General features: G+C 67.1%; 3 protein-coding genes across 4 annotated transcripts in view; 2 read left to right on the forward strand and 1 right to left on the reverse strand.

Moving 5' to 3' along the window:
- Positions 1 to 1,787: 1,787 nt before the first annotated feature.
- ADM2 (adrenomedullin 2) lies at positions 1,788 to 3,963 on the forward strand. The gene is made up of 3 exons (XM_079304631.1): positions 1,788 to 1,828; positions 1,984 to 2,113; positions 3,489 to 3,963. The coding sequence occupies exons 2-3, from the start codon at positions 2,022 to 2,024 to the stop codon at positions 3,865 to 3,867; spliced, it is 471 nt and encodes a 156-aa protein (XP_079160757.1). The 5' UTR covers positions 1,788 to 1,828; positions 1,984 to 2,021; the 3' UTR covers positions 3,868 to 3,963.
- Positions 3,964 to 6,360: 2,397 nt separating this feature from the next.
- Positions 6,361 to 9,226, forward strand: MIOX (myo-inositol oxygenase). Of its 2 annotated transcripts, XM_079304789.1 has the most exons (10): positions 6,362 to 6,445; positions 7,165 to 7,227; positions 7,536 to 7,616; positions 7,847 to 8,009; positions 8,091 to 8,158; positions 8,231 to 8,340; positions 8,443 to 8,510; positions 8,745 to 8,794; positions 8,883 to 8,995; positions 9,079 to 9,226. In XM_079304789.1, exons 1-10 carry the CDS (start codon positions 6,428 to 6,430, stop codon positions 9,185 to 9,187), a joined length of 843 nt encoding a protein of 280 aa, XP_079160915.1. In that variant the 5' UTR covers positions 6,362 to 6,427; the 3' UTR covers positions 9,188 to 9,226. The 2 variants fall into 2 exon arrangements, with proteins under 2 accessions (XP_079160914.1, XP_079160915.1); XM_079304788.1 differs by having other exon boundaries at positions 6,361 to 6,445; positions 8,091 to 8,340.
- A 1,044-nt stretch (positions 9,227 to 10,270) lies between these two features.
- The window catches only part of LMF2 (lipase maturation factor 2), a gene marked incomplete at both ends in the record, with an annotated part of 23,094 nt that continues 10,896 nt past the window's right edge, over positions 10,271 to 22,468 (reverse strand). The window contains 13 exons of the mRNA XM_079304486.1: positions 10,271 to 10,852; positions 11,950 to 12,052; positions 12,561 to 12,672; positions 13,271 to 13,439; positions 14,975 to 15,157; positions 15,230 to 15,326; positions 15,942 to 16,047; positions 16,137 to 16,271; positions 17,146 to 17,284; positions 17,920 to 18,098; positions 19,149 to 19,345; positions 20,230 to 20,258; positions 21,307 to 21,620. Coding sequence (XP_079160612.1) covers positions 10,271 to 10,852; positions 11,950 to 12,052; positions 12,561 to 12,672; positions 13,271 to 13,439; positions 14,975 to 15,157; positions 15,230 to 15,326; positions 15,942 to 16,047; positions 16,137 to 16,271; positions 17,146 to 17,284; positions 17,920 to 18,098; positions 19,149 to 19,345; positions 20,230 to 20,258; positions 21,307 to 21,620 — 2,345 coding nt within the window. The remainder of the gene's footprint in view (positions 10,853 to 11,949; positions 12,053 to 12,560; positions 12,673 to 13,270; positions 13,440 to 14,974; positions 15,158 to 15,229; positions 15,327 to 15,941; positions 16,048 to 16,136; positions 16,272 to 17,145; positions 17,285 to 17,919; positions 18,099 to 19,148; positions 19,346 to 20,229; positions 20,259 to 21,306; positions 21,621 to 22,468) is intronic.

Here is a 22,468-nt window from a genome sequence, read left to right on the forward strand (position 1 = left end):
AGAGAGAGGGAAAGAGCTGCCGGGCCCCGGGGACAGATGAGGTGACCTGGGGACGGCGGCCCCCGGCGTGGCTCCAGCTGTGGCACCGCGGGGTGACAGCAGCCCCCGGGCTGGCACCGGGGATCCGGGATCCTTCCCCGTGCCCCAGGAGCGGTGATCCCTGAGCAGGAGGGGGACAGGGAAATGGGCTCTGTCCCTGAGGCTCAGCTGGACCCCTGCCATGTCCCCAGAGCCCCCTCCTCGTGTCCAGGCTTATTCTGGTGACACCGATCCTGGTTTTGTCCCTGGGGGTGACAGCAGCTGGCACTGCCCGGCACGGGGACCCGCACAAGGTCCTGGCAGGGATCGGAATGGCCCTGGGGTGGCTCTCGGGGTGCTGGGTGACAGATGTCACCCTCTGAGACCCGCGCCACACATCTCACAGGGTGACACAGCCTTGGGGACACCGCGGGCTCAGGGCAGGGTCGGGGGTCCCGGGGTGTCCCGCGCACCCCACCCGCGGCTCTGGGCGCTGTTCCGAGCCGGGATTTTCTCTCTGGCTGCGGCGATCCAGGAGCAGCCCGGCGGAAGAGCGCAGCACGCCGCGGGAATTCCCCGGAGCCGTGCGGGATCCGTGCGGGATCCGTGCGGGATCCGTGCGGGATCCGTGCGGGATCCGGGGGTCGCGGGGCGCTCGGGGCCCTGTCCTGCCATCCCCGGCCGCTCCCCAGCCCCCCGGGATCAGGTGCTGCCCCAAATCCCCCCACTCGGCGCGCGGGTGTGTGGAGCCTTTGTGTTCCGATAATGCGGAAGAATCCCAGCGATTCCGGGCACGCGGAGGCCCCCGGCCCCCCGGTCCGGGGAAGCCGCCTCGGGGGGAGAGGGTAGCCCCATCCCGGGGCTCCGGGCCGCTTTGGACACTGGGGGTGCTGGGGGTCCTCGCCCCAACCCCACCGCGAGCAGAGGTTGGGGGTCCCGACCAGGGAAACTGTGGCGCCCCCTCCCCTGCCCAGCTCTGGAGTGGCCCCCCAGGAGCCCCCTGCCCCCCCCCCCGGGAACCCCACCAGCCGCAGTTTGAGGGAGCTGCTGCCCGGCGGGAGCGGGACCGCTCTGATCCCTGCGGATTTACATTCCTTAATTGTTTTACAAGGCCCCATGTGATGCTTGAAAACGTGGAATCGGCCCTGGGAGAAGCGGGGGGGCTTCCCCAGGAAGGGGCCAGGGGGCAAACGGGGCTGTCCATACTGGAGACACTGGGCTGCACTGGGTGGGCTCCCTGCCAGGACAGGGGGCGATGTGGGGGTGCCCGGTGGTCCCGGGAGGGCACGGCCGGGCTTGGCAGGGCCCGGCACGACGTGGCACGGGGACCACGGACCGGCCCCGCCGCCACCGGCGCTGCGGGGGGTGCCCGGACCCCCCAATAACCCCAGCCCAGCCCCGGGGCCGCCCCGCAGCTCCAGCTCCGCACCGGGAAGGTCCCGGGGGCAGCGGGGCCGGAGCGGGGGATGTGCGGTACCGAAGAACGCGCGGTACCGGGGGATGTTCGGGGTGTGCGGGGCTGGGGAGGGGCGGGGAAGGTGCGAAGCCGGTGCGGGGTCCGGGAGCGACAGTGACGGTCTGGGGAGGGCTGTGAGGGGCCGGGGTCCTGCGGGACTCGGGGGGTTGCGGGACCCCCGCGGTGCCGGGGAAGGTGCGGGGCCGAGGGCGGTGCGGGGCTGCCCCCGCCCGCGGCTCCTCCCGTCCCGCTGAGCTCCTCCCGCCCGCCGGCCCCGGCGATATTTAACCTGGGCCGGGGCGGGGAGCGGGGACAGAGCCGGCCCCGAGCCCAGCGCGCCCCGAGCCCGCTCAGGTACGGCCACGACCCCCGCCGCCCCCCGTCTGCGCTCGGGGAGGAGCGGGAGCGGAGCGGGGGGAGGACGGGGAGGGGGCTGGGATCTGCAGCCGGACCCCAGCGCGACCCCCGCCCCGATCCCCCCCGAATCGCCCGCCCCGTGTCTCCCGCAGCCGCCGCCGCCTCCCGTCCCGTCCCGTCCCGCCCGGCCATGCGAGCCCCGGCCCCGCTGGCGCTGGGTTGCGTCAGCTTCGCGCTGTGCCTTCTGGAGCTGCCCCACGGCCGGGCCCTGCCGGCCCGCAGGTGAGGGACCCTGCCCCGACCCCCTGCTCTGATCCCTGCCTGGACCCCCTGCCCGGACCCCTCCTCTGATCCCTGCCTGGACCCCCTGCCCGGACCCCTCCTCTGATCCCTGCCTGGACCCCCTGCCCGGACCCCCTGCCCGGACCCCTCCTCTGATCCCTGCTCTGATCCCTACCTGGACCCCCTGCCCGGACCCCTCCTCTGATCCCTGCTCTGATCCCTACCTGGACCCCCTGCCCGGACCCCTCCTCTGATCCCTGCCCACAGCCCCTGCCCGCCCGCGCCCCCTCTTCACACCCCCTGCTCTAATCCCTGCCCACGCCCCTGTCCGGACTCCTCTCGAACCCTCTGCCCGACCCCCTGCCCTGCACGACCCCCCGCCCTCGCGCTGCCCGAGCGCCCTCCCCTCTCATCCTGCTCTCCCTCACCCCCTTTTCCCGCACCCCAACTCCGCGCCCTCCCCGTCCCCCCCACGCCCCCGCAGCCGCCTGGAATGCGGATCTGGGGGGTCCCGGGGCAGCGTCTCCTGCCGAGCCCCCACCCTGGGGGACGCGGGGGCGGGCGGGGGGTGCGGGGTCCCGGTGCCCGCGGTGGGGTCACGGCGCGTCCGGGGGGTGCCAGGTGTGCAAAGTGTGCCAGGTGTGCAAGGTTTGCCAGGTGTGCCAAGTGTGCCAGGTGTACCCGAGCCGCCCAGCGCTGGCACACGCCAGGACAGAGATTCTGTGTGTGCCAGGTGCTCGGGGGTGCCCGAGGGGGGGGTCTGTGGGGTGCTGGGGTCCGGACAGCCCCCCCCAGATGTGAGTGCTCGGGGAGCGCGCCCGGGGATCCCTGTCCGGCTGCGGGGGCGCGGGAGGGGCGCGACCGTGGGTGGGGGGCACTGGGGCACCCCGAGCCCAGAGCTCCTGCCGTGCCTGGGGCTGGGGTCCTCTGGGGCACGGGCCGAAGGTTAAAATGGGGAGGAAACACTAAAAAAAAAAAAAGGGGAAAGGAGAAGCACCGGATTAAGAATTGGACCAAACCTCGAGTTGCTTGGAACTCGGGAGGAAAGGGTGCCCCGGGACAGGGGGGCACTTTGGGGGTACCCTGAGGCCGGACCCCTCCGCGGGTGCCCGGGGCACGTGGGAACGGGGCAAACGCCGTGGGAACGGGGCGGGGGGAGCCGGGGGTGGGCGCAGGGGGTCCGGGGGTGTCTGAGCGCGGGACACGTGTCCGTGCGCTCGGGGTACGTGTGTGCCGGCAGGTAGCGGCTGCTCCCCGGCTCCGGCTGCTTCCTCCTCCTCCTCTGCTCCTCCTCCTCCTCCGGAAGCCGCGGGCACCGCGCTGGCTGCGGGCTCGGGCGGTGCCACCCCCTGACCCTGTCCCTTCTCTCCCGCAGGGCCCCCCCGGCGCGGAGCCCCCCGGCGCGGATCCCTGCTCTCCCCAGAGACCCCCCAGCCCCGCAGCCCTTCGGGACCCGGCGACACCGAGCCCTGCTCGCCCGGCACGGCCCCTGGGTCGCCCCCCGGCACCGCCCGCTGGCCCCCCGGCCCCCCCCGTGGCACGTCCGGCGCCTGATCCTGCGGCGCGACCCCCGTCCCGACCCCCGTCCGGCGCGGGGCCGCCGGCACGCCGGGGCGCACCTGGTGCGGGTGGGCTGCGTGCTGGGCACCTGCCAGGTGCAGAACCTGAGCCACCGCCTGTGGCAGCTGCGGGGACAGTCGGGGCGCCGCGACTCGTCCCCCATGAACCCCAACAGCCCCCACAGCTACGGCTGAGCGGGGGGCGCGGCCCCGCCCGCGGGACCCTCTGAAGCTCTTCCACGGGCGCTCGTGGCCGGGCTACCCCGCGCTGCCCGCTGGCCACCGCCAGCCCGGGGGGCTCCTGATGGAGCGCAGGGCACGGGGGCTGCGAGCCGGTGGCCAGCGCTGGCCGGTGACGGCCCAGAGGAGCTGGCGGTGGCACCATGGGGACCGGTGGTGGCCCACAGACACTGGAAGTGGCCCACAGCGACTCACGGCGACCGGTGGCGGCCCATAGTGACTCTTGGTGGCTCAGAGTGGCCCCTGGTGGCTGGTGGTGGCCCCCGGTGACCCGGGCTGGCCCGTGGTGGCCGGCAGTGGCCAGTCTGTCCGGGACGGTCCAAGGGCCACCGGGAATCCCGCTGACCGCAGCAGCGCCGGGACCTTGTGCAAGACGCTCCGGCCACGCTCCTGCTGACTCAGCATTCCCCGGGGCACCCCCAGCACCCCAATCCTTGCCCAGGACCCCCAGGGTGACACTGGGGCTGCAAGGACAGGGATCAGGGACCCCGCAGCCCCCAAAATATTGGGGGTCCCACTCGGGGGTCCCGGTTGGGGTTGGCACTTTCCTGGGTGCTGGGGTGGGGGGGGTCCTGTCCTCATCAGCATGAGCATTGTCCCCTCCCCTGGCAGCTCGTGCTGTGTCGCCAGGCTGTGTCACCCACTGGACGTGGCGATAGGGAGGTGTCCCCAAATGTGGGGGCAGGGGAGAGGTTGGGGTGCTGCGCCCCACTGCTGCCCTGGCACGGGGCTGCACCCTCGGGGACACCCCCACAGGGGGTGGCAGCCCAGGGGCACAGGGGGACACGTGTGACATCCCTGTCACCCCGGGGTGCTGCTGTCACCTGCCAGGGCTGCACCCCAAGGCGTGGTGGGACAGGGGTGTGTGACCCCAGGTCACTGTCCCACCTCCCCCCTTCCCTCCAGAGCACCCCATTCCCACAGGAGCACCCCAAACACTTCAGGGCACCCCCATTCCCATAAGAATATCCCCATTCCCTCAGGAACACCCCAAACACTTCAGGGCACCCCCATTCCTGTAAGAACACCCCCATTCCCAGGAGCACCCCCATTCACTCAGGAGCATCCCAAGCACTTCAGGGCACCCCCATTCCCCAGAGCACCCCATTCCTAGAACTCCCCATTCCCCAGGAGCACCCCCATTCCCCAGGGTACCTGGGTGTCCCGGGAGGGTTTGGGGCAGGATGTCCCCCGGGTGTCCCATGGCCGGAGCTGTCCCTTGGGTGTCCATCCTCCGGAGGTTTCAGGACGGGGTGTCCCAGCAATGGCTCACGGTGTCCCCTGGCGGGGGAGGGGTGTCCCGGGTGGCGCTGGGATGGGATCCCACGGACGCCACCGGAGCTGTGTCCACCCCATGGGTGTCCCGCGCCTTTGTCCCCTCCCCCGGTGTCCCCACGAGCCCGACCCCTCCTGCCCCAGATCGCGGAGCGTCGCTGCTTCCCGGGAATCCCGGTTTGTGTGGAATAAACAAAGAGTGTGAGGAGGAGCTGGAATGGAGCCTGGTGGGGCTGGGACATGGGGGGGTGTGGGATGGAGCACGGTGATCCCACAGGGATGGGAAATCAGGGATGGGCACGGTGATCCCATAGGGATGGGATATGGGATGGGCACGGTGATCCCACAGGGATGGGAAATCAGGGATGGGCACGGTGATCCCACAGGGATGGGATATGGGATGGGCACGGTGATCCCACAGGGATGGGAAATCAGGGATGGGCACGGTGATCCCACAGGGATGGGAAATCAGGGATGGGCACGGTGATCCCACAGGGATGGGAAATCAGGGATGGGCACGGTGATCCCACAGGGATGGGAAATCAGGGATGGGCACGGTGATCCCACAAGGATGGGATATGGGATGGGCACGGTGATCCCATTGGGATGGGATATGGGATGGGGCACGGCGATCCCATAGGGGTGGGAAATCAGGGGGTGGGCGAGGGGTGCCCGTGTCCAGGGACAGGCACCGGGTCCCTCAGGGGCAGGAGGTGACAAGCGGGGGCTGCGGATGCGGGGACACACCCACGTGTGTGTGACACCCCTGCCACATCCCCAGGGGGACGTGCCCATGTCCGGCCGTGTCCAGCCGTGCCTGTGCCCACACGTGCCCTGTCCCGGCCGTGCCCACACGTGTCCGTGCCCGCCCGTGCCGTGCCAGCCGTGCCCGTGCCCTGTCACACCCCTGCCCATCGCTGTCCCCATCCCAGGCCGGTGTCCCCCCGGGGCAGTGCCAGCTCTGCTCCGTGTCCCCGTGTCCCCACGTCCGGCTCCGCTCCCCGTGTCCCTGCGGGGTCACTCCGCACCCGGGGGGTCACCGGGGCTGGGGGTGCCCATCCCGAGGGTCCCACAGCCCCCTCCGGCAGCCGCAGCCCCCCAGGCGGGCGCGGGGGTCAAACATTAACCGGGCCGGGTTAACTGGTCACCGATTGTCCCCGCGGGGCCGGGCGGGCCCCCCGCGCCACCCCCGCCATAAAACCGGGGGGTCCCGCGGCTGCCCCGCAGCCCCGCACCCACCATGAGCGGCCTCCAGGCGGTGAGTGCGGCCAGGGGGGCTCGGGGCGCTCACCTGGGGAGGAACAGGCTCACCTGGGCCACCCCAAACCCGGGGGGGGGGGGGCAGGGGAGACCCCTTGGCCATGTCCTCACTGCTCGGGGTGCCACCCCACCCCGAGGGTCCCAGCCGTGTCCCCAGGCCATGGGCAGGGTTTGGGGGTCAGGGCCAGTCCGGGGGGTCCCACAGCGCCCGTGGGGCTGAGCAGGGACCCTCACAGGGTCCCCAACAGGGACAACCTGGACTGGACCCCTCCGGGAATCGGGGACAGCACCCCCGGGCCTGTCTGTGCCCCGGGGTGGGGGGGACAGCGTGTGGTGATGTGTGACACCGTGTGACACCGTGTGACTGATAGTGTGCGACGTGTGTGACAAGGTGTGACATTGGGTGATTGTGTCTGACACCGTGTGACAAAGTGTGACACTGTGTGATTGTGTGACACCGTGAGACACTGTGTGACACCGTGTGACGCTGTGCGACCCCACGCAGCGGTGTGTGACACTGTCACCCCCTGCCATGGTGCCATCCCACGCCGCCAGCACCCTCCTCGGTGCCAACGTCCCACTGTCCCCAGCCTCCTGTCCCTGTCCCGCTGTGCCCAGGCTGGGGGCAGGATGGGACCCCTGAGCCACTCCCGTCCCTGTCCCCTGTCCCTGTCCCGCGGTGCCACCCGATCCCCCTGAGCCCCCCTCCCCCCGCAGGACCCCGACTCCTCCGAGGAGCCCAAACCCGGCAAGGCCAAGAGCGAGTTCCGCAACTACACCGTGAGTGGGAAGGGGTCCGAGGGACCCCAAATTCGGGTGGGTGTCGGGGGGTTCAGCTGCGTGGGGTCCCATGGGTTCCGGGAGCCCCAAATTCGAGTGGGTGTCGGGGGTTCGGCTGCACGGGGGAGGTGCTGGGGGTCCCAGGAGCCCCAAAACCGGGTGTGTGTTGGGGGGCTCGGCTCTATGGGGTCCCGGGGGTCCCGCCCTGCTGCCGGGAGCAGCCCCGGGGGATTCTGGCACCCCGGGCTGGGCGGGGGGACACTGGGGGATCCCCCGGAGCCCCCCCAGCCGCCGGCGCTGCCCCGCAGGAGGGGAAGCTGATCGACCGCGTGTACAACACCTACCTGCTCATGCACACGCACCAGACCGTGGAGTTCGTCCGCAGGAAGGTGGGGACCGCCCCGGGTCACCGCGTGTCCCCCGCTGTCACCTGTGTCCCCAGGGCCACCACAGAGCGGGGGGCGTCCCAGCCCTCCCACCCCGCACCCCAAACCCACCCCGCACCCCATCCCAGCCCGTTTGGGGGGCGCGGACCCCCCGTCCCCAGCCCCGGGGAGGGTGTCGGGGTGGGGATGGCGCGTCCCCACGGTGTGGCCGCGGTGTCCCCGCGCGTCCCCAGAGCGCGCAGTACGGCTCGTGCTCGCTGCGGAGGATGAGCGTGATGGAGGCGCTGGAGCTGCTGGACCAGCTGGTGGACGAGTCGGACCCCGACGTGGATTTCCCCAACTCCTTCCACGCCTTCCAGACGGCCGAGGGGATCCGCCGGGCGCACCCCGATAAAGGTAGAGCCGCGGCCGGCCGCGCCCGCCCTGTCCCCGCCGAGGTCGCCGGCCCGCGGTGACACGGCCCCGCTCCCCCCCCAGACTGGTTCCACCTCGTGGGGCTCCTGCACGACCTGGGCAAGGTGCTGGTGCTGTTCGGGGAGCCCCAGGTGAGTGGGGAGGGGGCTCGGGGGGGTCCGCCCGAGGAACCAGGGTGTTGTGACCCCCCCGTCCCCCCGCAGTGGGCCGTGGTCGGGGACACCTTCCCGGTGGGCTGCAAGGTGCAGAAGTCGGTGGTTTATGGGGACTCCACCTTCCACGACAACCCCGACACCAAAGACCCCCGGTACAGGTGAGCGGGGGGCGGGGGAGTTTAGGGGGCGGGGGCTGTTTTGGGGGATTTTGGGGGGCGGGGGATGGGGGCGCAGCCCCTCACCCCCCGCCCCATCCCCAGCACCGAGTGCGGGATGTACCAGCCCGGCTGCGGCCTGGACAACGTCCTCATGTCCTGGGGCCACGATGGTGAGTTTGGGGGGGCTGGGGCGGGGGGGTCCCTCCTCGGGCCAGGGCCCCCCACCCCCAACCGGGGCCCTGGTGCCCCCCGGAACCTGCACTGACCCTCCCCCCCCTTGTAAGGACTGCGGGGCAGGGGCTGCAGCTCCCGGGGGGGCTCTGTGATTTTGGGAGGGGTCTGCACCTCTCGGGGTCCCCCCCGGTGAGGGTCCAGCCCCTCCCTACGCCCCCCACCCTTTTCAGAGTACATGTACCAAGTGATGAAGTTCAACAAGTTCGCCCTGCCCAAGGAGGTGAGCTCAGCCTGGAGGGGCCCAGGGACCCCCGCGAGGTTTGGGGTGCGGGGGGATCACCCCAAACCCGTGTCCCCCCCCACCCCAGGCCTTCTACATGGTTCGCTTCCACTCCTTCTACCCCTGGCACGCCCACGGCGACTACGGGCACCTGTGCTCCGAGGAGGACCAGCGCATGCTGCCCTGGGTCCGGGAGCTCAAGTGCGTGCCCGGGGGGGCTGGGGGCTCGGCCGGGACCCCCGCGGCTTTGGGGGCTCCCTGACCCCCCCTTTTATCCCTCACAGCAAGTTCGACCTGTACACCAAGCAGGAGGAGCTGCCCGACGTGCAGCAGCTCCGCGCGTACTACCAGGGGCTCATCGACAAATACTGCCCGGGGCAGCTCTGCTGGTGACCCCCGAACCCTGCTGGTGACCCCCGAACCTCGCCGGACCCCCCCGAACCCTGCCGGTGACCCCCGAACCCTGCCGGTGACCCCCGAACCCCGCCGGGCCCCCCAAACCCTGCCCGGCCCCCCCGAACCCTGCCCGGCCCCCCCGAACCCCGCCGGGCCCCCCAAACCCCGCCCAGCCCCCACAGCACCCCCAGACCCCGCCCTGGGGCTCCACAATAAATGTGCTTCTGCTGCACCCCCCGTGCCAATCCCTCCCCAAAACGGGGGTCACCTGGCAGAGCCCAGGACCCCCCCAAATCTCAGGAGAGCTGCGGGGCTGGAATGTCAAAGGCTTTAATTAGAAAATTATAGGAAACCTCTGGGTTGGGGCTGAGCCGGGGTGGGAGGGGCAGAGCCCATGGGGGGGAGGGGGGAGTGTGCGGGGGGAGCACCCCAAAGTGCCGGGGGGGACCCCAAAGTGACCTGAAGGGCTGGGCAGGGTGAGCAGAGGGGCTGGCACTGCCCACACTGCTGCAGCCCGTGGGCACAGAGCCCTGACCTGTGCTGAGCCCCCTCCCCACTGCGGGGCCCGGGGGGGTCCTGGGGCAGTGGGACAGGGTCCCCAGGTGGTGGGGAGGGGTCCCCAAGGGGTCCTGGGGCAGTGGGACAGGGTCCCCAGGCAATGGGGACACCTCAGGCACTGGGGAGGGGTCCTCATACATTGGGGTCGGGTCCCCAAGGAGTTCCTGGACAGTGGGGCAGGGTCCCCAAAGTGTCCCCAAACACTGTGAAGGGACCCCCAAACACTGAGGAGGGGTCCCCAAGGTGTCCCCAAACACTGGGAAGGGATCCCCAAACAACCCCGAAATAGTGAGGAGGGGTCCCAAACAACCCCCAAATAGTGAGGAGGGGCCCCCAAGGTGTCCCCAAACACCGGGAAGGGATCCCCAAACAGCCCTGAAATGCTGGGGAAGGGTCCCCAAGCCGCCCCCACCCCTCACGGCCACCACACCGCGCCGAAGGCACGCGGGCTGCAACAAGCGCCGCCCTCCCTCCCGGGGACTCGCCCCCTCCCCTGTTTTTTGGGGGGAGGGTTGGAGGGGGCTACTTCTTCCTTTTGTTGCCGTGCCGGCCCTCGGTGCCGCGTGTCCCCTCGGTGCCGCGTGTCCCCTCGGTGCCGCGTGTCCCCTCGGTGCTCCGTGTCCCCTCGGTGCCGCGTGTCCCCTCGGTGCTCCGTGTCCCCTCGGTGCCGCGTGTCCCCTCGGTGCCGCGTGTCCCCTCGGTGCTCCGTGTCCCCTCGGTGCCGCGTGTCCCCTCGGTGCTCCGTGTCCCCTCGGTGCTCCGTGTCCCCTCGGTGCCGCGTGTCCCCTCGGTGCCGCGTGTCCCCTCGGTGCTCCGTGTCCCCTCGGTGCCGCGTGTCCCCTCGGTGCCGCGTGTCCCCTCGGTGCCGCGTGTCCCGTTCCGTTCCCCGTTGCGCTCCCGCGGCGCTCTGTGGCGAGCCGGGGCTGTCGCCCCCCGCGCCCCCCGCGCCCCCCGCGCCAGGGCCCGCAGCAGCCCCGCGGTGGCGGCCACCAGGTAGAGGGACCAGAGCAGCGCGGGGCCCGAGAAGGGGCGGCACAGGCGGCGCAGCCAGAGCAGGAACCGCGGCACGGCCGAGCCGGGGCGGGGGCGCGGGGGGGGCTTGTCCTGCGGAAAGGGGGTTGGGGTTTGTACTGGGGGAATTGGGGTTTGGGGGGGCTGTACTGGGGAAAGGGGGGTTGGGGTTTGTATTGGGGGAATTGGGGTTTGGGGGGGCTGTACTGGGGAAAGGGGGTTGGGGGTTGTACTGGGGAAAGGGGATTTGTATTGGGGGGAATTGGGGTTTGGGGGGGCTGTACTGGGGAAAGGGGGGTTGGGGTTTGTACTGGGGGAATTGGGGTTTGGGGGGCTTGTCCTGGGAAAAGGGGATTTGTATTGGGGGAATTGGGGTTTGTATTGGGGGGAAAGGGGGTTTGGGGGTTTGTCCTGGGGAAAGGGGGTTGGGGGGGTTTGTATTGGGGGAATTGGGGTTTGTATTGGGGGCAAAGGGGGTTTGGGGTTTGTCCTGGGGAAAGGGGGTTTGGGGGGGGTTTGTCCTGGGGAAAGGAGGTTTGTATTGGGGGGGAAAGGGGGTTTTGGGGTTTGTACTGGGCAAAGGGGGTTTTGAGGTTTGTACTGGGGGGAATTGGGGTTTGGGGGGCTTGTCCTGGGGAAAGGGGGTTTGGGTTCGTACTGGGGAAAGGGGGTTTGGGGGGCTTGTCCTGGGGGAAAATGGGGTTTGTCTGGGGGAAATAGGATTGGGAGGGCAATTTGTCCTCAGGGGAGAATGGCATTGGGAGGCTGATTCTGGGGGAAATGGGATTGGGGGGCTCATCCTGGGAGGAGACAGGGATTGGGGGGGGGACTTTGTTCTGGAGGAAATGGGGTTGGGTGAGGGTTTGTTCTTGGGGGGCAAACAGGGTCAGGGAGGGGAACGGGACTGGGAGTGAGGGAAAAGAGTCAGGGGCCAAAAATTGGGATTGGGGTGTGGGAATGGGGTCAGGGGAGAGGGAGGGAAGGAAGGGGGGATCAGGGTCTGAAAAAGGGGTCAGGGAGGGGGATTGGGGGCTCAGGGGGATCAAGGTGGAGGCAGAGAGAATCAGGAACAGGGGAGTGGGGGCAGGGCAGGGTGAGGGGGGATGGAGGATGGGGGGCAGGGCAGGGCTCAGGGGTGCTCAGGGATGGGGGGCAGGGCGAGGGAGGGGAGGGGGCACCCCCAGACCCACCTTGAGGCCGTGCTGGCTGAGCAGGGACTCCAGCCTGGGGTCTCCCAGGGACACGGCCGGGAAGAATTCCTGCACGTGCTGCCGGCGCCACCACGGGGCTGGGCTGGGGGCACGGGGGGCTCAGGGACCCCAAACCTCCCCAGGGCTGCCCTGGGGGCTCAGGGACCCCAGACCCACCCCCAGGGCTGGGGGGCTCAGGGACCCCAGACCCACCCCCAGGGCTGGGGGCACGGGGGGCTCAGGGACCCCAAACCTCCCCAGGGCTGCCCTGGGGGCTCAGGGACCCCAGACCCACCCCCAGGGCTGGGGGCACGGGGGGCTCAGGGACCCCAAAACCATCCCCAGGGCTGCCCTGGGGGCACGGGGGGCTCAGGGACCCCAAAACCATCCCCAGGGCTGGCCTGGGGGCTCAGGGACCCCAGAACCATCCCCTGTGCCAGGCTGGGGGCTCAGATGAGCCCAAACCCCTCTGTACTGGGGACTCAGGGGACCCCAAACCTCCCCAAGGCTGGGCTGGGGGCTGAGGGACCCCAAATCCCCCCCTGTGCCCGAGTTGGGGGCCCAGGTGACCCCAGCTCCCCCCGTGGGGGCCCTCAGAGACCCGCCCTCACCTGGGCCCCCCGGGGGCAGTGAACCAGTACTTGTAGAGCTGGGCCCGCAGGAAGGTGGGGGGGCGGCCCTGGAACGGGAACTGGGCGGGGTCTGTCTGCAGCAGGCGGATCACTGCGGGGCGGGGCACCCCAAAAACGGGTCAGGGACACCCCAAACACAGACAGGGACACCCCAAACACAGACAGGGACACCCCAAATACAGACAGGGACACCCCAAATCAACCCCAAACACAGACAGGGACACCCCAAACACAGACAGGGACACCCCAAACACAGACAGGGACACCCCAAATCAACCCAGGGACACCCCAAACACAGACAGGGATACCCCAAATATAGACAGGGACACCCCAAATCAACCCCCAAAACGGGTCAGGGGGACCCAAATACAGACAGGGACACCCCAAACACAGACAGGGACACCCCAAATATAGACAGGGACACCCCAAATCAACCCCAAACACAGACAGGGACACCCCAAACACAGACAGGGACACCCCAAATCAACCCCAAAACGGGTCAGGGACACCCCAAATACAGCCAGAGTCACCAAAACACAGACACAGTCACCCCAAACACAACCAGAGTCACCCAAACACAGACAGGGACACCTCAAAGCCACGGTGGTAGCAATGCTGGGCAGACCCCACCCCACCCTGTGCCCCCATAGCCCCCCAGAGCCCCCCCAGAGCCCCCCAGCCCCACTGACCATCAGGCTGCCCCTGCAGCAGCCGCAGCAGCAGGGCACTGAACCAGGGGCTGCTCTGGGGGGGTCCCAGGGCAGCGAACCAGAGCTGCCAGTCCAGGCGGGGCTGGTGTGGGGCCACCACGGGCGGGGCCACGCTCACGTTCCCCGGCTTGTACATGAACTCGATCTCCTGGGAGGGACAGAGGGGTGACAACGGGGCTGACACAGAGCAGGGTGTCTGTATAGGGTGGGATTGGGGGCCCTGACACAGAGCAGGGTGTCTGTATAGAATGGGATTGGGAATGGGGACCCTGACACAGAGCAGGGTGTCTGTATAGAATGGGATTGGGAATGGGGACCCTGACACAGAGCAGGGTGTCTGTATAGGGTGGGATTGGGGGACCCTCACACAGAGCAGGGTGTCTGTATAGGGTGGGATTGGGGGCCCTGACACAGAGCAGGGTGTCTGTATAGGGTGGGATTGGGGGCCCTGACACAGAGCAGGGTGTCTGTATAGGGTGGGATTGGGGGCCCTGACACAGAGCAGGGTGTCTGTATAGGGTGGGATTGGGGGGTCCTGACACAGAGCAGGGTGTCTGTATAGGGTGGGATTGGGGGCCCTGACACAGAGCAGGGTGTCTGTATAGGGTGGGATTGGGGGGTCCTGACACAGAGCAGGGTGTTTTACAGGATGGGGTGGAAATGGGGACTCTGACACAGAACAGGGTGTCTGAACAGGATCTCCTGTGTGATTGGGAATGGCTGGGGTGGGAATGGGGCACTGACACAGAGTAGGGTGTTTTACAGGATGGGATGGGGAAACACCTTCCCACCCAAAATCATGGGATTCTGGGGCAGAACACCAGATTCCTGTGTCCAGCTGTGCCCATCCCAGGCTCACCCTCCAGCTGTGCCCATCGTAGCTGCCCTCCAGCTGTGCCCAGGCTCACCCCCAGCTGTGCCCAGGCTCACCCTCCAGCTGTGCCCAGGCTCACCCTCCAGCTGTGCCCATCATAGCTGCCCCCCAGCTGTGCCCAGGCTCACCCTCCAGCTGTGCCCAGGCTCACCCTCCAGCTGTGCCCATCGTAGCTGCCCCCCAGCTGTGCCCAGTTGTGCCCAGGCTCACCCTCCAGCTGTGCCCATCGTAGCTGCCCTCCAGCTGTGCCCAGGCTCACCCTCCAGCTGTGCCCATTGTAGCTGCCCTCCAGCTGTGCCCAGTTGTGCCCAGGCTCACCCTCCAGCTGTGCCCATCGTAGCTGCCCCCCAGCTGTGCCCAGGCTCACCCTCCAGCTGTGCCCATCGTAGCTGCCCCCCAGCTGTGCCCAGGCTCACCCTCCAGCTGTGCCCATTGTAGCTGCCCCCCAGCTGTGCCCAGCTGTGCCCAGGCTCACCCTCCAGCTGTGCCCATCGTAGCTGCCCCCCAGCTGTGCCCAGGCTCACCCTCCAGCTGTGCCCATCGTAGCTGCCCCCCAGCTGTGCCCAGCTGTGCCCAGGCTCACCCTCCAGCTGTGCCCATCGTAGCTGCCCCCCAGCTGTGCCCAGCTGTGCCCAGCCTCACCCTCCAGCTGTGCCCATCGTAGCTGCCCCCCAGCTGTGCCCAGCTGTGCCCAGGCTCACCCTCCAGCTGTGCCCATCGTAGCTGCCCCCCAGCTGTGCCCAGGCTCACCCTCCAGCTGTGCCCATCGTAGCTGCCCCCCAGCTGTGCCCAGCTGTGCCCAGGCTCACCCTCCAGCTGTGCCCATCGTAGCTGCCCTCCAGCACGATCTCGGGCCGCCCGCCCAGCCCGGTCATCCTGCGGAAGAGCCCGTAGGAGCCGACCAGCTGGAACTGCTGCACGGCCCCGAAGAGCCGCTGCACGCCCGGCCACAGCTGCCCGCTGGACTGCTGCTCAATCTGGGTGAAGGGCACCTGGGGGCAGGGGGGCTGTCAGCCGGGGGGGTGGGGGTCCCCAGGGTCCCCCCAGGATCCCCCCAGCCTCACCAGGCTGATGGTGAACAGCCCCACGGTGGCCGTGGCCATGATGGCCCATTGCAGGGTGGCCCAGAGCTTCCAGAAACAGCCCCGCACACAGGCACAGCTGGGGCACAAAGGGGGGTTAGGGGGCAAGGGGCTCGGCCCCCACAGTCTGGGGGTGCTGGAGGGGGTGAGGGGTTAAAAACCCCCCCCCCCCCCCCCCCATGCTGTGTGGGACTGCTGAAATCCCACAGGGGGGTCACCCCTTCCCAGCTCCCACCCCAGTGCTCCCTACACCCCTGAGGACTCCCCTTTGTCACCCAAACCCCTGAGGACTCCCCTTTGTCACCCAAACCCCTGGGGGCTCCCCTTTGTCACCCAAACCCCTGGGGGCTTCCCCAGAGTACCCCAAAACCCTGGGGATACCCCAGTGCTCTCCACACCCCCATGTCCCCCACGCCCCTGGGGAAACTCCAGTGCCCCCCACAACCCAGTGAGTCATCCTCAGTGTCACCCAGAGTCCCCCAAACCCATGAGGGCTCCCCAGTGCCCCCCACACCCCTTGGGGCTCCTTAGTGCTCCCCAAAAACCCCTGGGGACCCCCCAAACCCCTGGGAACACCCCAGTGTTCCCCATAGTCCTGGGGGCTCCCCAGTGCCCCCCAAACCCCTGGGGGCTCCCTAGTACCCCCCCCAAACCCCTGGGGACCCCCCCAATGCCCCCAGGCCCCCAGACCCACCGGTACATGGCCACCAGGATCTCCCAGGACAGGGACAGGAATGCCACCCCCACCAGCGGCAGCGTCACCGCCCGCAGCCACGTGCTGAACTCGTGGTAGGTGAAAGCTGCAGGGGGACACAGCCCTGGGGCTCAGGGAGAGCCCCCAGCCCCTCAGGGAGTTGGGGGGCGCAGGGCCCTGCCCCCCAGCACCTACCCACTCTGGAGTCCAGCAGTTTCCTGTCCCAGTCCAGCTCCAGGCTGAAGTAGTGCACGGTCCAGTAGAGCAGCAGCCCGTAGGTGCAGAGCTCCAGCAGCACAGCCAGCACTGAGCCCAGGCTGGGGGGCCAGGCTGGGGCAGGGAGGGGCTCAGAGCCTGCCTGGGACCCCCCCAGCCCTGGGGGCACCGTGGAAAGGATCCCCCTCCCCAAAAAGCAGGGATGCTGCCAGCACTGCAGGGACAGGGAAGGAGCAGGGAAAGGGCCAGAATTGGGAATTCCAAAGGGTGGGAGTGAGGAGAGAAAGGGCCAGGAGCAGCAGGGACACACTGGGATAGGGAATTCCAAAAGGATATCCTAAAGGGTGGGAGCTCCCTGTGGGGTGACAGCCCCCCCGGGAGGGATGGCCTCACACATTATTTAATTACTCCTTAATTCCCCAATTTCAGAGGGAGAAGAAACCTCCTCCCTTCACACTCATTGGAGCCCCCAACACCAGGGAGGATTCAGGGAATGCTGGAATGGGTTGGGTGGGGAGGGACCCCAGAGCCCCCCAGTGCCAGCCCTGCAGTGCCATGGCAGGGACCCCTGCCCCTGTCCCACTGCTCCAGCCCCAGTGTCCAGCCTGGCCTTGGCCATTCCAGGGATCCAGGGGCAGCCACAGCTGCTCTGGCAGTTCCAGCCCAGCCAGCAATTGCTGCCCAAGATCCCAGCCAGCCCTGCCCTGTGGCACTGGGAGCCATTCCCTGTCCCCTGGCCCTGTCCTTGTCCCCAGCCCCTCTGCAGGCTGCAATGGGATGGGATTAAAGGCTGGGATGGGATGGGATTCAAGGCTGCAATGGGATGGGATTTAAGGCTGGGATGGGATTTAATGCCCCATCCCACTCCAACCATTCCCTGTTTCACAGCTGAGCCCCACATCATCCCCAGGCACAGCCCCTGCCATTCCCACCCTCCCCCCATATCCCCTGTCCCCCCAGGAGCCCCCAGCCCCAATTGGGGTCTCACCAGAGCTGTGCCTCCTGCGGGGCCGGCCCAGCCAGAGCCCCACGTGCTCCTCATCCAGCAGGGACAGGGCCAGCACGATGGTCAGCACGTTGAAGAAGTTGTAGTTGCCTGTGAGGATGATGAGGACCTGCAGCAGCACCTGGAGGGGGGACAGGTGGGGTTTGGGGTGTCACAGGACACTGGGCACACCCCAAACCAGTAGCACCAGTGTGGGCACCTCATCTCCCAGTGCCTGTGGTGAGGAGTCAAGCCCAGGCCCCATGGGAACACAAAGGGGCACAAAGGGACCCACGGGGTCACAGGGCTGGTCACATGGGACACCCCAAACCTCCAGCACCCCCAGAGGGAGGAGCCCACCCCCAAATCCTTGAGAAGCGCCTTGGGGTCCCCCTGTCACGACAGGGGGCACAAAGAGTGGGGGGTCACAGGACTGTGATGGCCACAGGACAGAACTGGGGAGGCACCCAAAATGCAGAGTGACCCCCAGTCCCAAGAGCCCCCCCCAGCTCCTGAGACCCTGGAGTCCCCCCTGGCACGACAGGGGATCACAAAGAGTGGGGGCCACAGGGGACAAAACTGGGGAGGAACTGAAGTGCAGAGTGACCACCAGCACCCCCAGCCCCAGGGTGTGCCCCCCACCCCCAGGGTACCCCCCCCAGCCCCAGGGATGATCCCCCAGCCCCAGGTACCCCCCCACCCCCAGGGTGCCCCCCCCACCCCCAGGGTACCCCCCAGCCCCAGGGTGCCCCCCACCCCCAGGGTGCCCCCCCCCACCTGGCAGTAGAAGGCGAAGAGCCGCAGGCGGCGCAGCGGAGCGAAGAACAGCGGGGGCGTGGCCACCTCGATGACGTAGGTGGCGACAACGCCCAGTTTGTGCAGCCAGAGCGGCAGGTGGTGCGCAAGCCACGCCCCCGGCGAGGGCAGGCACTGCGACTCGAAATGGAACCGCAGCGCTGGACACACCAAATTAATGACCAAATTACCAAACTCACCACAGCTCGGGGTTAATGCTCATTATCCCACCCCAGGGTACGGCCAGCGACAAACACAGAAATGCTTCTGGTGCAAAAACGCTTCCAAATGAAGCATTTGGGGCTGGGAGGTTTCCATAATCTACTCCCCCAAAATTCACCCCAATTCTGGGTTAATGCTGGTTATCCCATCCCAGGGTACAGCCAGTGACAAACACAGAAATGCTTCTGGTGCAAAAATGTTTTTAAATGAAGTGTGCCTTGAGGCTGGGGGACATCAGGGGGGTTTTCCATGATCTACTGCCCCAATTCTGGGTTAACACTAATTGTCCCATCCCAGAGCAAAACCAGTGACAAACACAGAAATGCTTCTGGTGCAAAAACGCTTCCAAATGAAGCATTTGGGGCTGGGAGGTTTCCATAATCTACTCCCCCAAAATTCACCCCAATTCTGGGTTAATGCTGGTTCTCCCACCCCAGGGTACAGGCAATGCCAAACAAGGAAACATTTCCCAGTGCAAAAATACTCCCATATGAAACATTTGGGGCTGGGATGTTCCATAATCTACACCCCCAAAATTCACCCCAATTCTGGGTTAATGCTGGTTATCCCACCCCAGAGTACAGTTAGTGACAAACAGAGAAATGCTTCTCGTGCAAAAATGTTTTTAAATGAAGTGTGCCTTGAGGCTGGGGGATCAGGGGGTTTTTGCATAATCTATTCACCCCAATTCTGGGTTAATGCTGGTTATCCCACCCCAGGGTACAGCCAGCGACAAACACAGAAATGCTTCTGGTGCAAAAATGTTTCCAAATGAATCCAAACACCTGCACCCCTCACCTGTGAGCTACAACACCTGAATCCCAAAACCTGCAACTCTTCCCCAACACCTGAACCCTCAAACCTGCACCCCTCACCTGTAAGCCCCACGTGGGGCAGCACCTCACGACCTTCACTGTCCCTAAAATCGAGGGACTCCCCCCTCACCTGAGCCCCCCAAGCCCCCCCTCCCCTGCACCCCTCCCCCTCACCTGTGAGCCCCCACCAGGCGGGGCAGCGGCTGCTGAGTTTGACCACGCCCGAGGCGAACATGAGGCGGAAGAGCAGCCAGCGCACGGCCCAGAACGGCACCGAGTCGTGGGGTCTCCAGCCCGAGGACCCCCCCCTCAGCAGGCGCAGGGGGGCCACCAGCACGGCCAGGAACCCCGCCTCCAGCAGCAGGCTGTCCCTGGGGGGCACGGGTGAGACCCCCGCCCTGCTCCCGCGGGGAGACCCCACCCTGCTCCCGCGGGGGATGGGGAAATGGGGGGGGAGACCCCACCCTGCACCCGCGGGGGGTGGGGAAAGGGGGGGAGACCCCACCCTGCACCGGCGGGGTTGGGGAAATGGGGGGAGACCCCACCCTGCACCCGCGGGGGATGGGGAAATGGGGGGAGACCCCACCCTGCACCCGCGGGGGATGGGGAAATGGGGGGAGACCCCACCCTGCACCCGCGGGGTTGGGGAAATGGGAGGGGAGACCCCACCCTGCACCCGCGGGGTTGGGGAAATGGGGGGAGACCCCACCCTGCACCCCACAGGGGATGGGTACATGGCCAGTGTCCCACAGGGGCTGGGGACAGTCACACCCCACATGTGGGGTTGGGGACTTCACCCTGCTGAGCCCCCCCCATCCTGATATGCTCCTGTCCCCAAAGATCCTCCCCAATGTGCCCAAGTCACTAAAGTCCCCCACATCCCATCCTTGTCCCCAGAGTTCCCCCTTCCCCCTGTCCTGCTCCCCAGAGTCCCCCCGTGTCCCCTGCCCTGTTCCCAGAGCTCGCTGTGCCTCCCACCCCAGTCCCCTGAGTCCCCAAACTCCTTGCTGTGTTCCCAGAGGTCCCCACCCCACTGTGTCCCCTGGCCCTTGTCCTGGTCCCCAGAGCCCCTCGTGCCCCCCACCCAGGTCCTGAGGAGCCCCTGTCCTGCTGTGCCCTCTATCCCAGACCCCCCATGTCCCCTATCCCAGTCACCAGAGCCCCCCTGTCCCACCCCCAGAACCCCCTGACCCCCCTGGGTGGCTGCCCCAGCCCTGAGCCCCCCAAAAAGCCCCAGTGAAGGGCTCAGACTCACCACTGGAAGTACAGGAACACCTGTCCCACCTGCAGAGAGGGAGTGGGGAGGGGGCTCAGACAGGGGGTCTGACACCCCCAGACCCTTCCCCATGGGGACAGGGGAGGGCACGGACCCCCTGAACCCCCCTGGCATGGGGGTGGGGGCCAAAGGCAAGGAGCAGTGGGAGGTGACAGCCACCCCTGGGAGGGATGGGCTCACACCAATAATATAATTATTCTTTAATTCATTGATTCCAGAGAGAAAAGAAGCCTCCTCCTCCTCCCTCCACAGCCAGCTCTGACTCACTCCAAACATCAATGAGGATTCAGGGAATCCCAGGATGGTTTGGGTGGGGAGGGACCCCAGAGCCCCCCAGTGCCACCCCTGCAGTGCCATGGCAGGGACCCCTGCCCCTGTCCCAGCTGCTCCAGCCCCAGTGTCCAGCCTGGCCTTGGCCATTCCAGGGATCCAGGGGCAGCCACAGCTGCTCTGGCAATTCCTGCCCCAATTCCCACCCCAAGCTCCCCCATCCAGGCAATTCCCTCCATTCCCAGCTCTCCCAGCCCAAGATTGGATCCATCCCCACCCCAGCTCCTCTCTAGGAAGGAATTTTGGGATCTGGGGGCTGCACTGGGAATCTCAGGACTCCAGGAAGGGTCTCCCTTCCCTTCTCCATCCCCAAATTCCATGAAAATCCCTCGGGATGGATTCTGAGTGTCCTTGATCCCAGAATGGTTTGGGATGGGATCCATGGACCTTCAATCCCATCCCATCCCAATCCCACCATCCCAGGCTGCTCCAGCCTTTGCTGGGACATTCCAGGGACTCTCTGGCAGTTCCAGCCCAGCCAGGAATTCCTAATTCCCAAGATCCCAGCCAGCCCTGCCCTGTGGCACTGGGAGCCATTCCCTGGCTCTGTCCCTGTCCTTGTCCCCAGCCCCTCTGCAGCTCCAGGACGGGCTTGCAGCCCCCTGGGACAACAGCAGCTGCCACGGGGGCTGGCACAGGATGGGATTTAACACCTCCTCCCATCCCACCCCCCGTGCCATCCCCAGCACCACGAGCAGACCCTGTGTGACAACACCGAGCCCGTACCTGGTAGAGGGACAGGTAGAACGCCCTGAGCAGGGCGAACACCAGGGCGTCCCGCATGGCATCGCAGAGCAGCGCCCCGAGGGAGCCCAGCACGCCCAGCAGGCACAGCAGCTCCATGCCCTGCTCCGTGTCCAGCCCCACGCGCGGCCCCAGCCACAGCAGCGTGGGCGAGTCGCGCAGCTGCTCCCACAGCCCCTTCCCGCTCAGCCGCAGCACACGGCGCGCCGGCAGGATCCCCTCGCGCCCGTACAGCCCTGCGGGGACACGGCCCGGAGCCGGGAATGCCGCGGATTGCCGGGAGAAACACCCCGGCACTCCCGGAGAAACGCGGCATTACCGGGAGAAACACCCCGGCACTCCCGGAGAAACGCGGCATTACCGGGAAAACACCCCGGTATTGTCGGGAAAACACCCCGACATTCCCGGGAGAAACACCCCGGCACACCCGGGAAAACACCCCGGTATTGCCGGGAGAACACTCCGGTATTCCCGGGAGAAACCCGGTATTGCCGGGAAAAGCGCGGCATCCCCGGGAGAAACGCGGTATTCCCGGGAAAACACCCCGGCACTCCCGGGAAAAACACCCCGGCATTCCCGGGAAATCACTCCGGTATTCCCGGGAGAAACCCGCTATTGTCGGGAGAAGCACCCCAGCATTGTCGGGAAAAACGAGGTATTCCCGGGAAATCACCCCGGCATTCCCGAGAGAAACCCGGTATTCCCGGAAAAACAACCGGCATTCCCGGGAAAAACACCCCGGCGCTCCCGGGAGAAACCCGGTATTCCCGGAAAAACAACCGGCATTCCCGGGAAAAACACCCCGGCGCTCCCGGGAGAAACCCGGTATTCCCGGGAAATCACCCCGGCAATTTCTGGGAATTTCTGGGATTAACCCAGCATTTCCCGCAAGGTGTTCCCAGTAAAAAACCCGGTAATTCCATGTATTCCAGAATAAACTCGGTATCCCTAGAAAAACCCTGTGTTCCTGGGAAAACACCCCGGTATTCCCGGGAAAACCTGATATTCTCGGGAAAACACTGGTATTTCCCGAGAAAACAACCCGGTATTCCCGGAAAAAACAACCGGCATTCCCAAGAATTCACCGGTATTCTCAGAAAAAACCCCAGGCCCATCTCACCGGGATAACCCCCGGTATTCCCGG

Source organism: Erithacus rubecula (assembly GCF_903797595.1).
Source record: "Erithacus rubecula genome assembly, chromosome: 4".
In the NCBI taxonomy this organism is placed as follows: domain Eukaryota; kingdom Metazoa; phylum Chordata; class Aves; order Passeriformes; family Muscicapidae; genus Erithacus; species Erithacus rubecula.

Excerpts from the sequence above, each read along its gene's own strand:
- ADM2 (XM_079304631.1), top strand. The coding sequence starts at position 2,022 with ATGCGAGCCCCGGCCCCGCTGGCGCTGGGTTGCGTCAGCTTCGCGCTG. Across the intron at positions 2,114-3,488 it reads CGGGCCCTGCCGGCCCGCAG|GGCCCCCCCGGCGCGGAGCC; the intron begins GTGAGGGACCCT and ends TCTCTCCCGCAG.
- MIOX (XM_079304788.1), top strand. Across the intron at positions 8,010-8,090 it reads CCGGGCGCACCCCGATAAAG|ACTGGTTCCACCTCGTGGGG; the intron begins GTAGAGCCGCGG and ends CTCCCCCCCCAG. Across the intron at positions 8,511-8,744 it reads CATGTCCTGGGGCCACGATG|AGTACATGTACCAAGTGATG; the intron begins GTGAGTTTGGGG and ends CACCCTTTTCAG.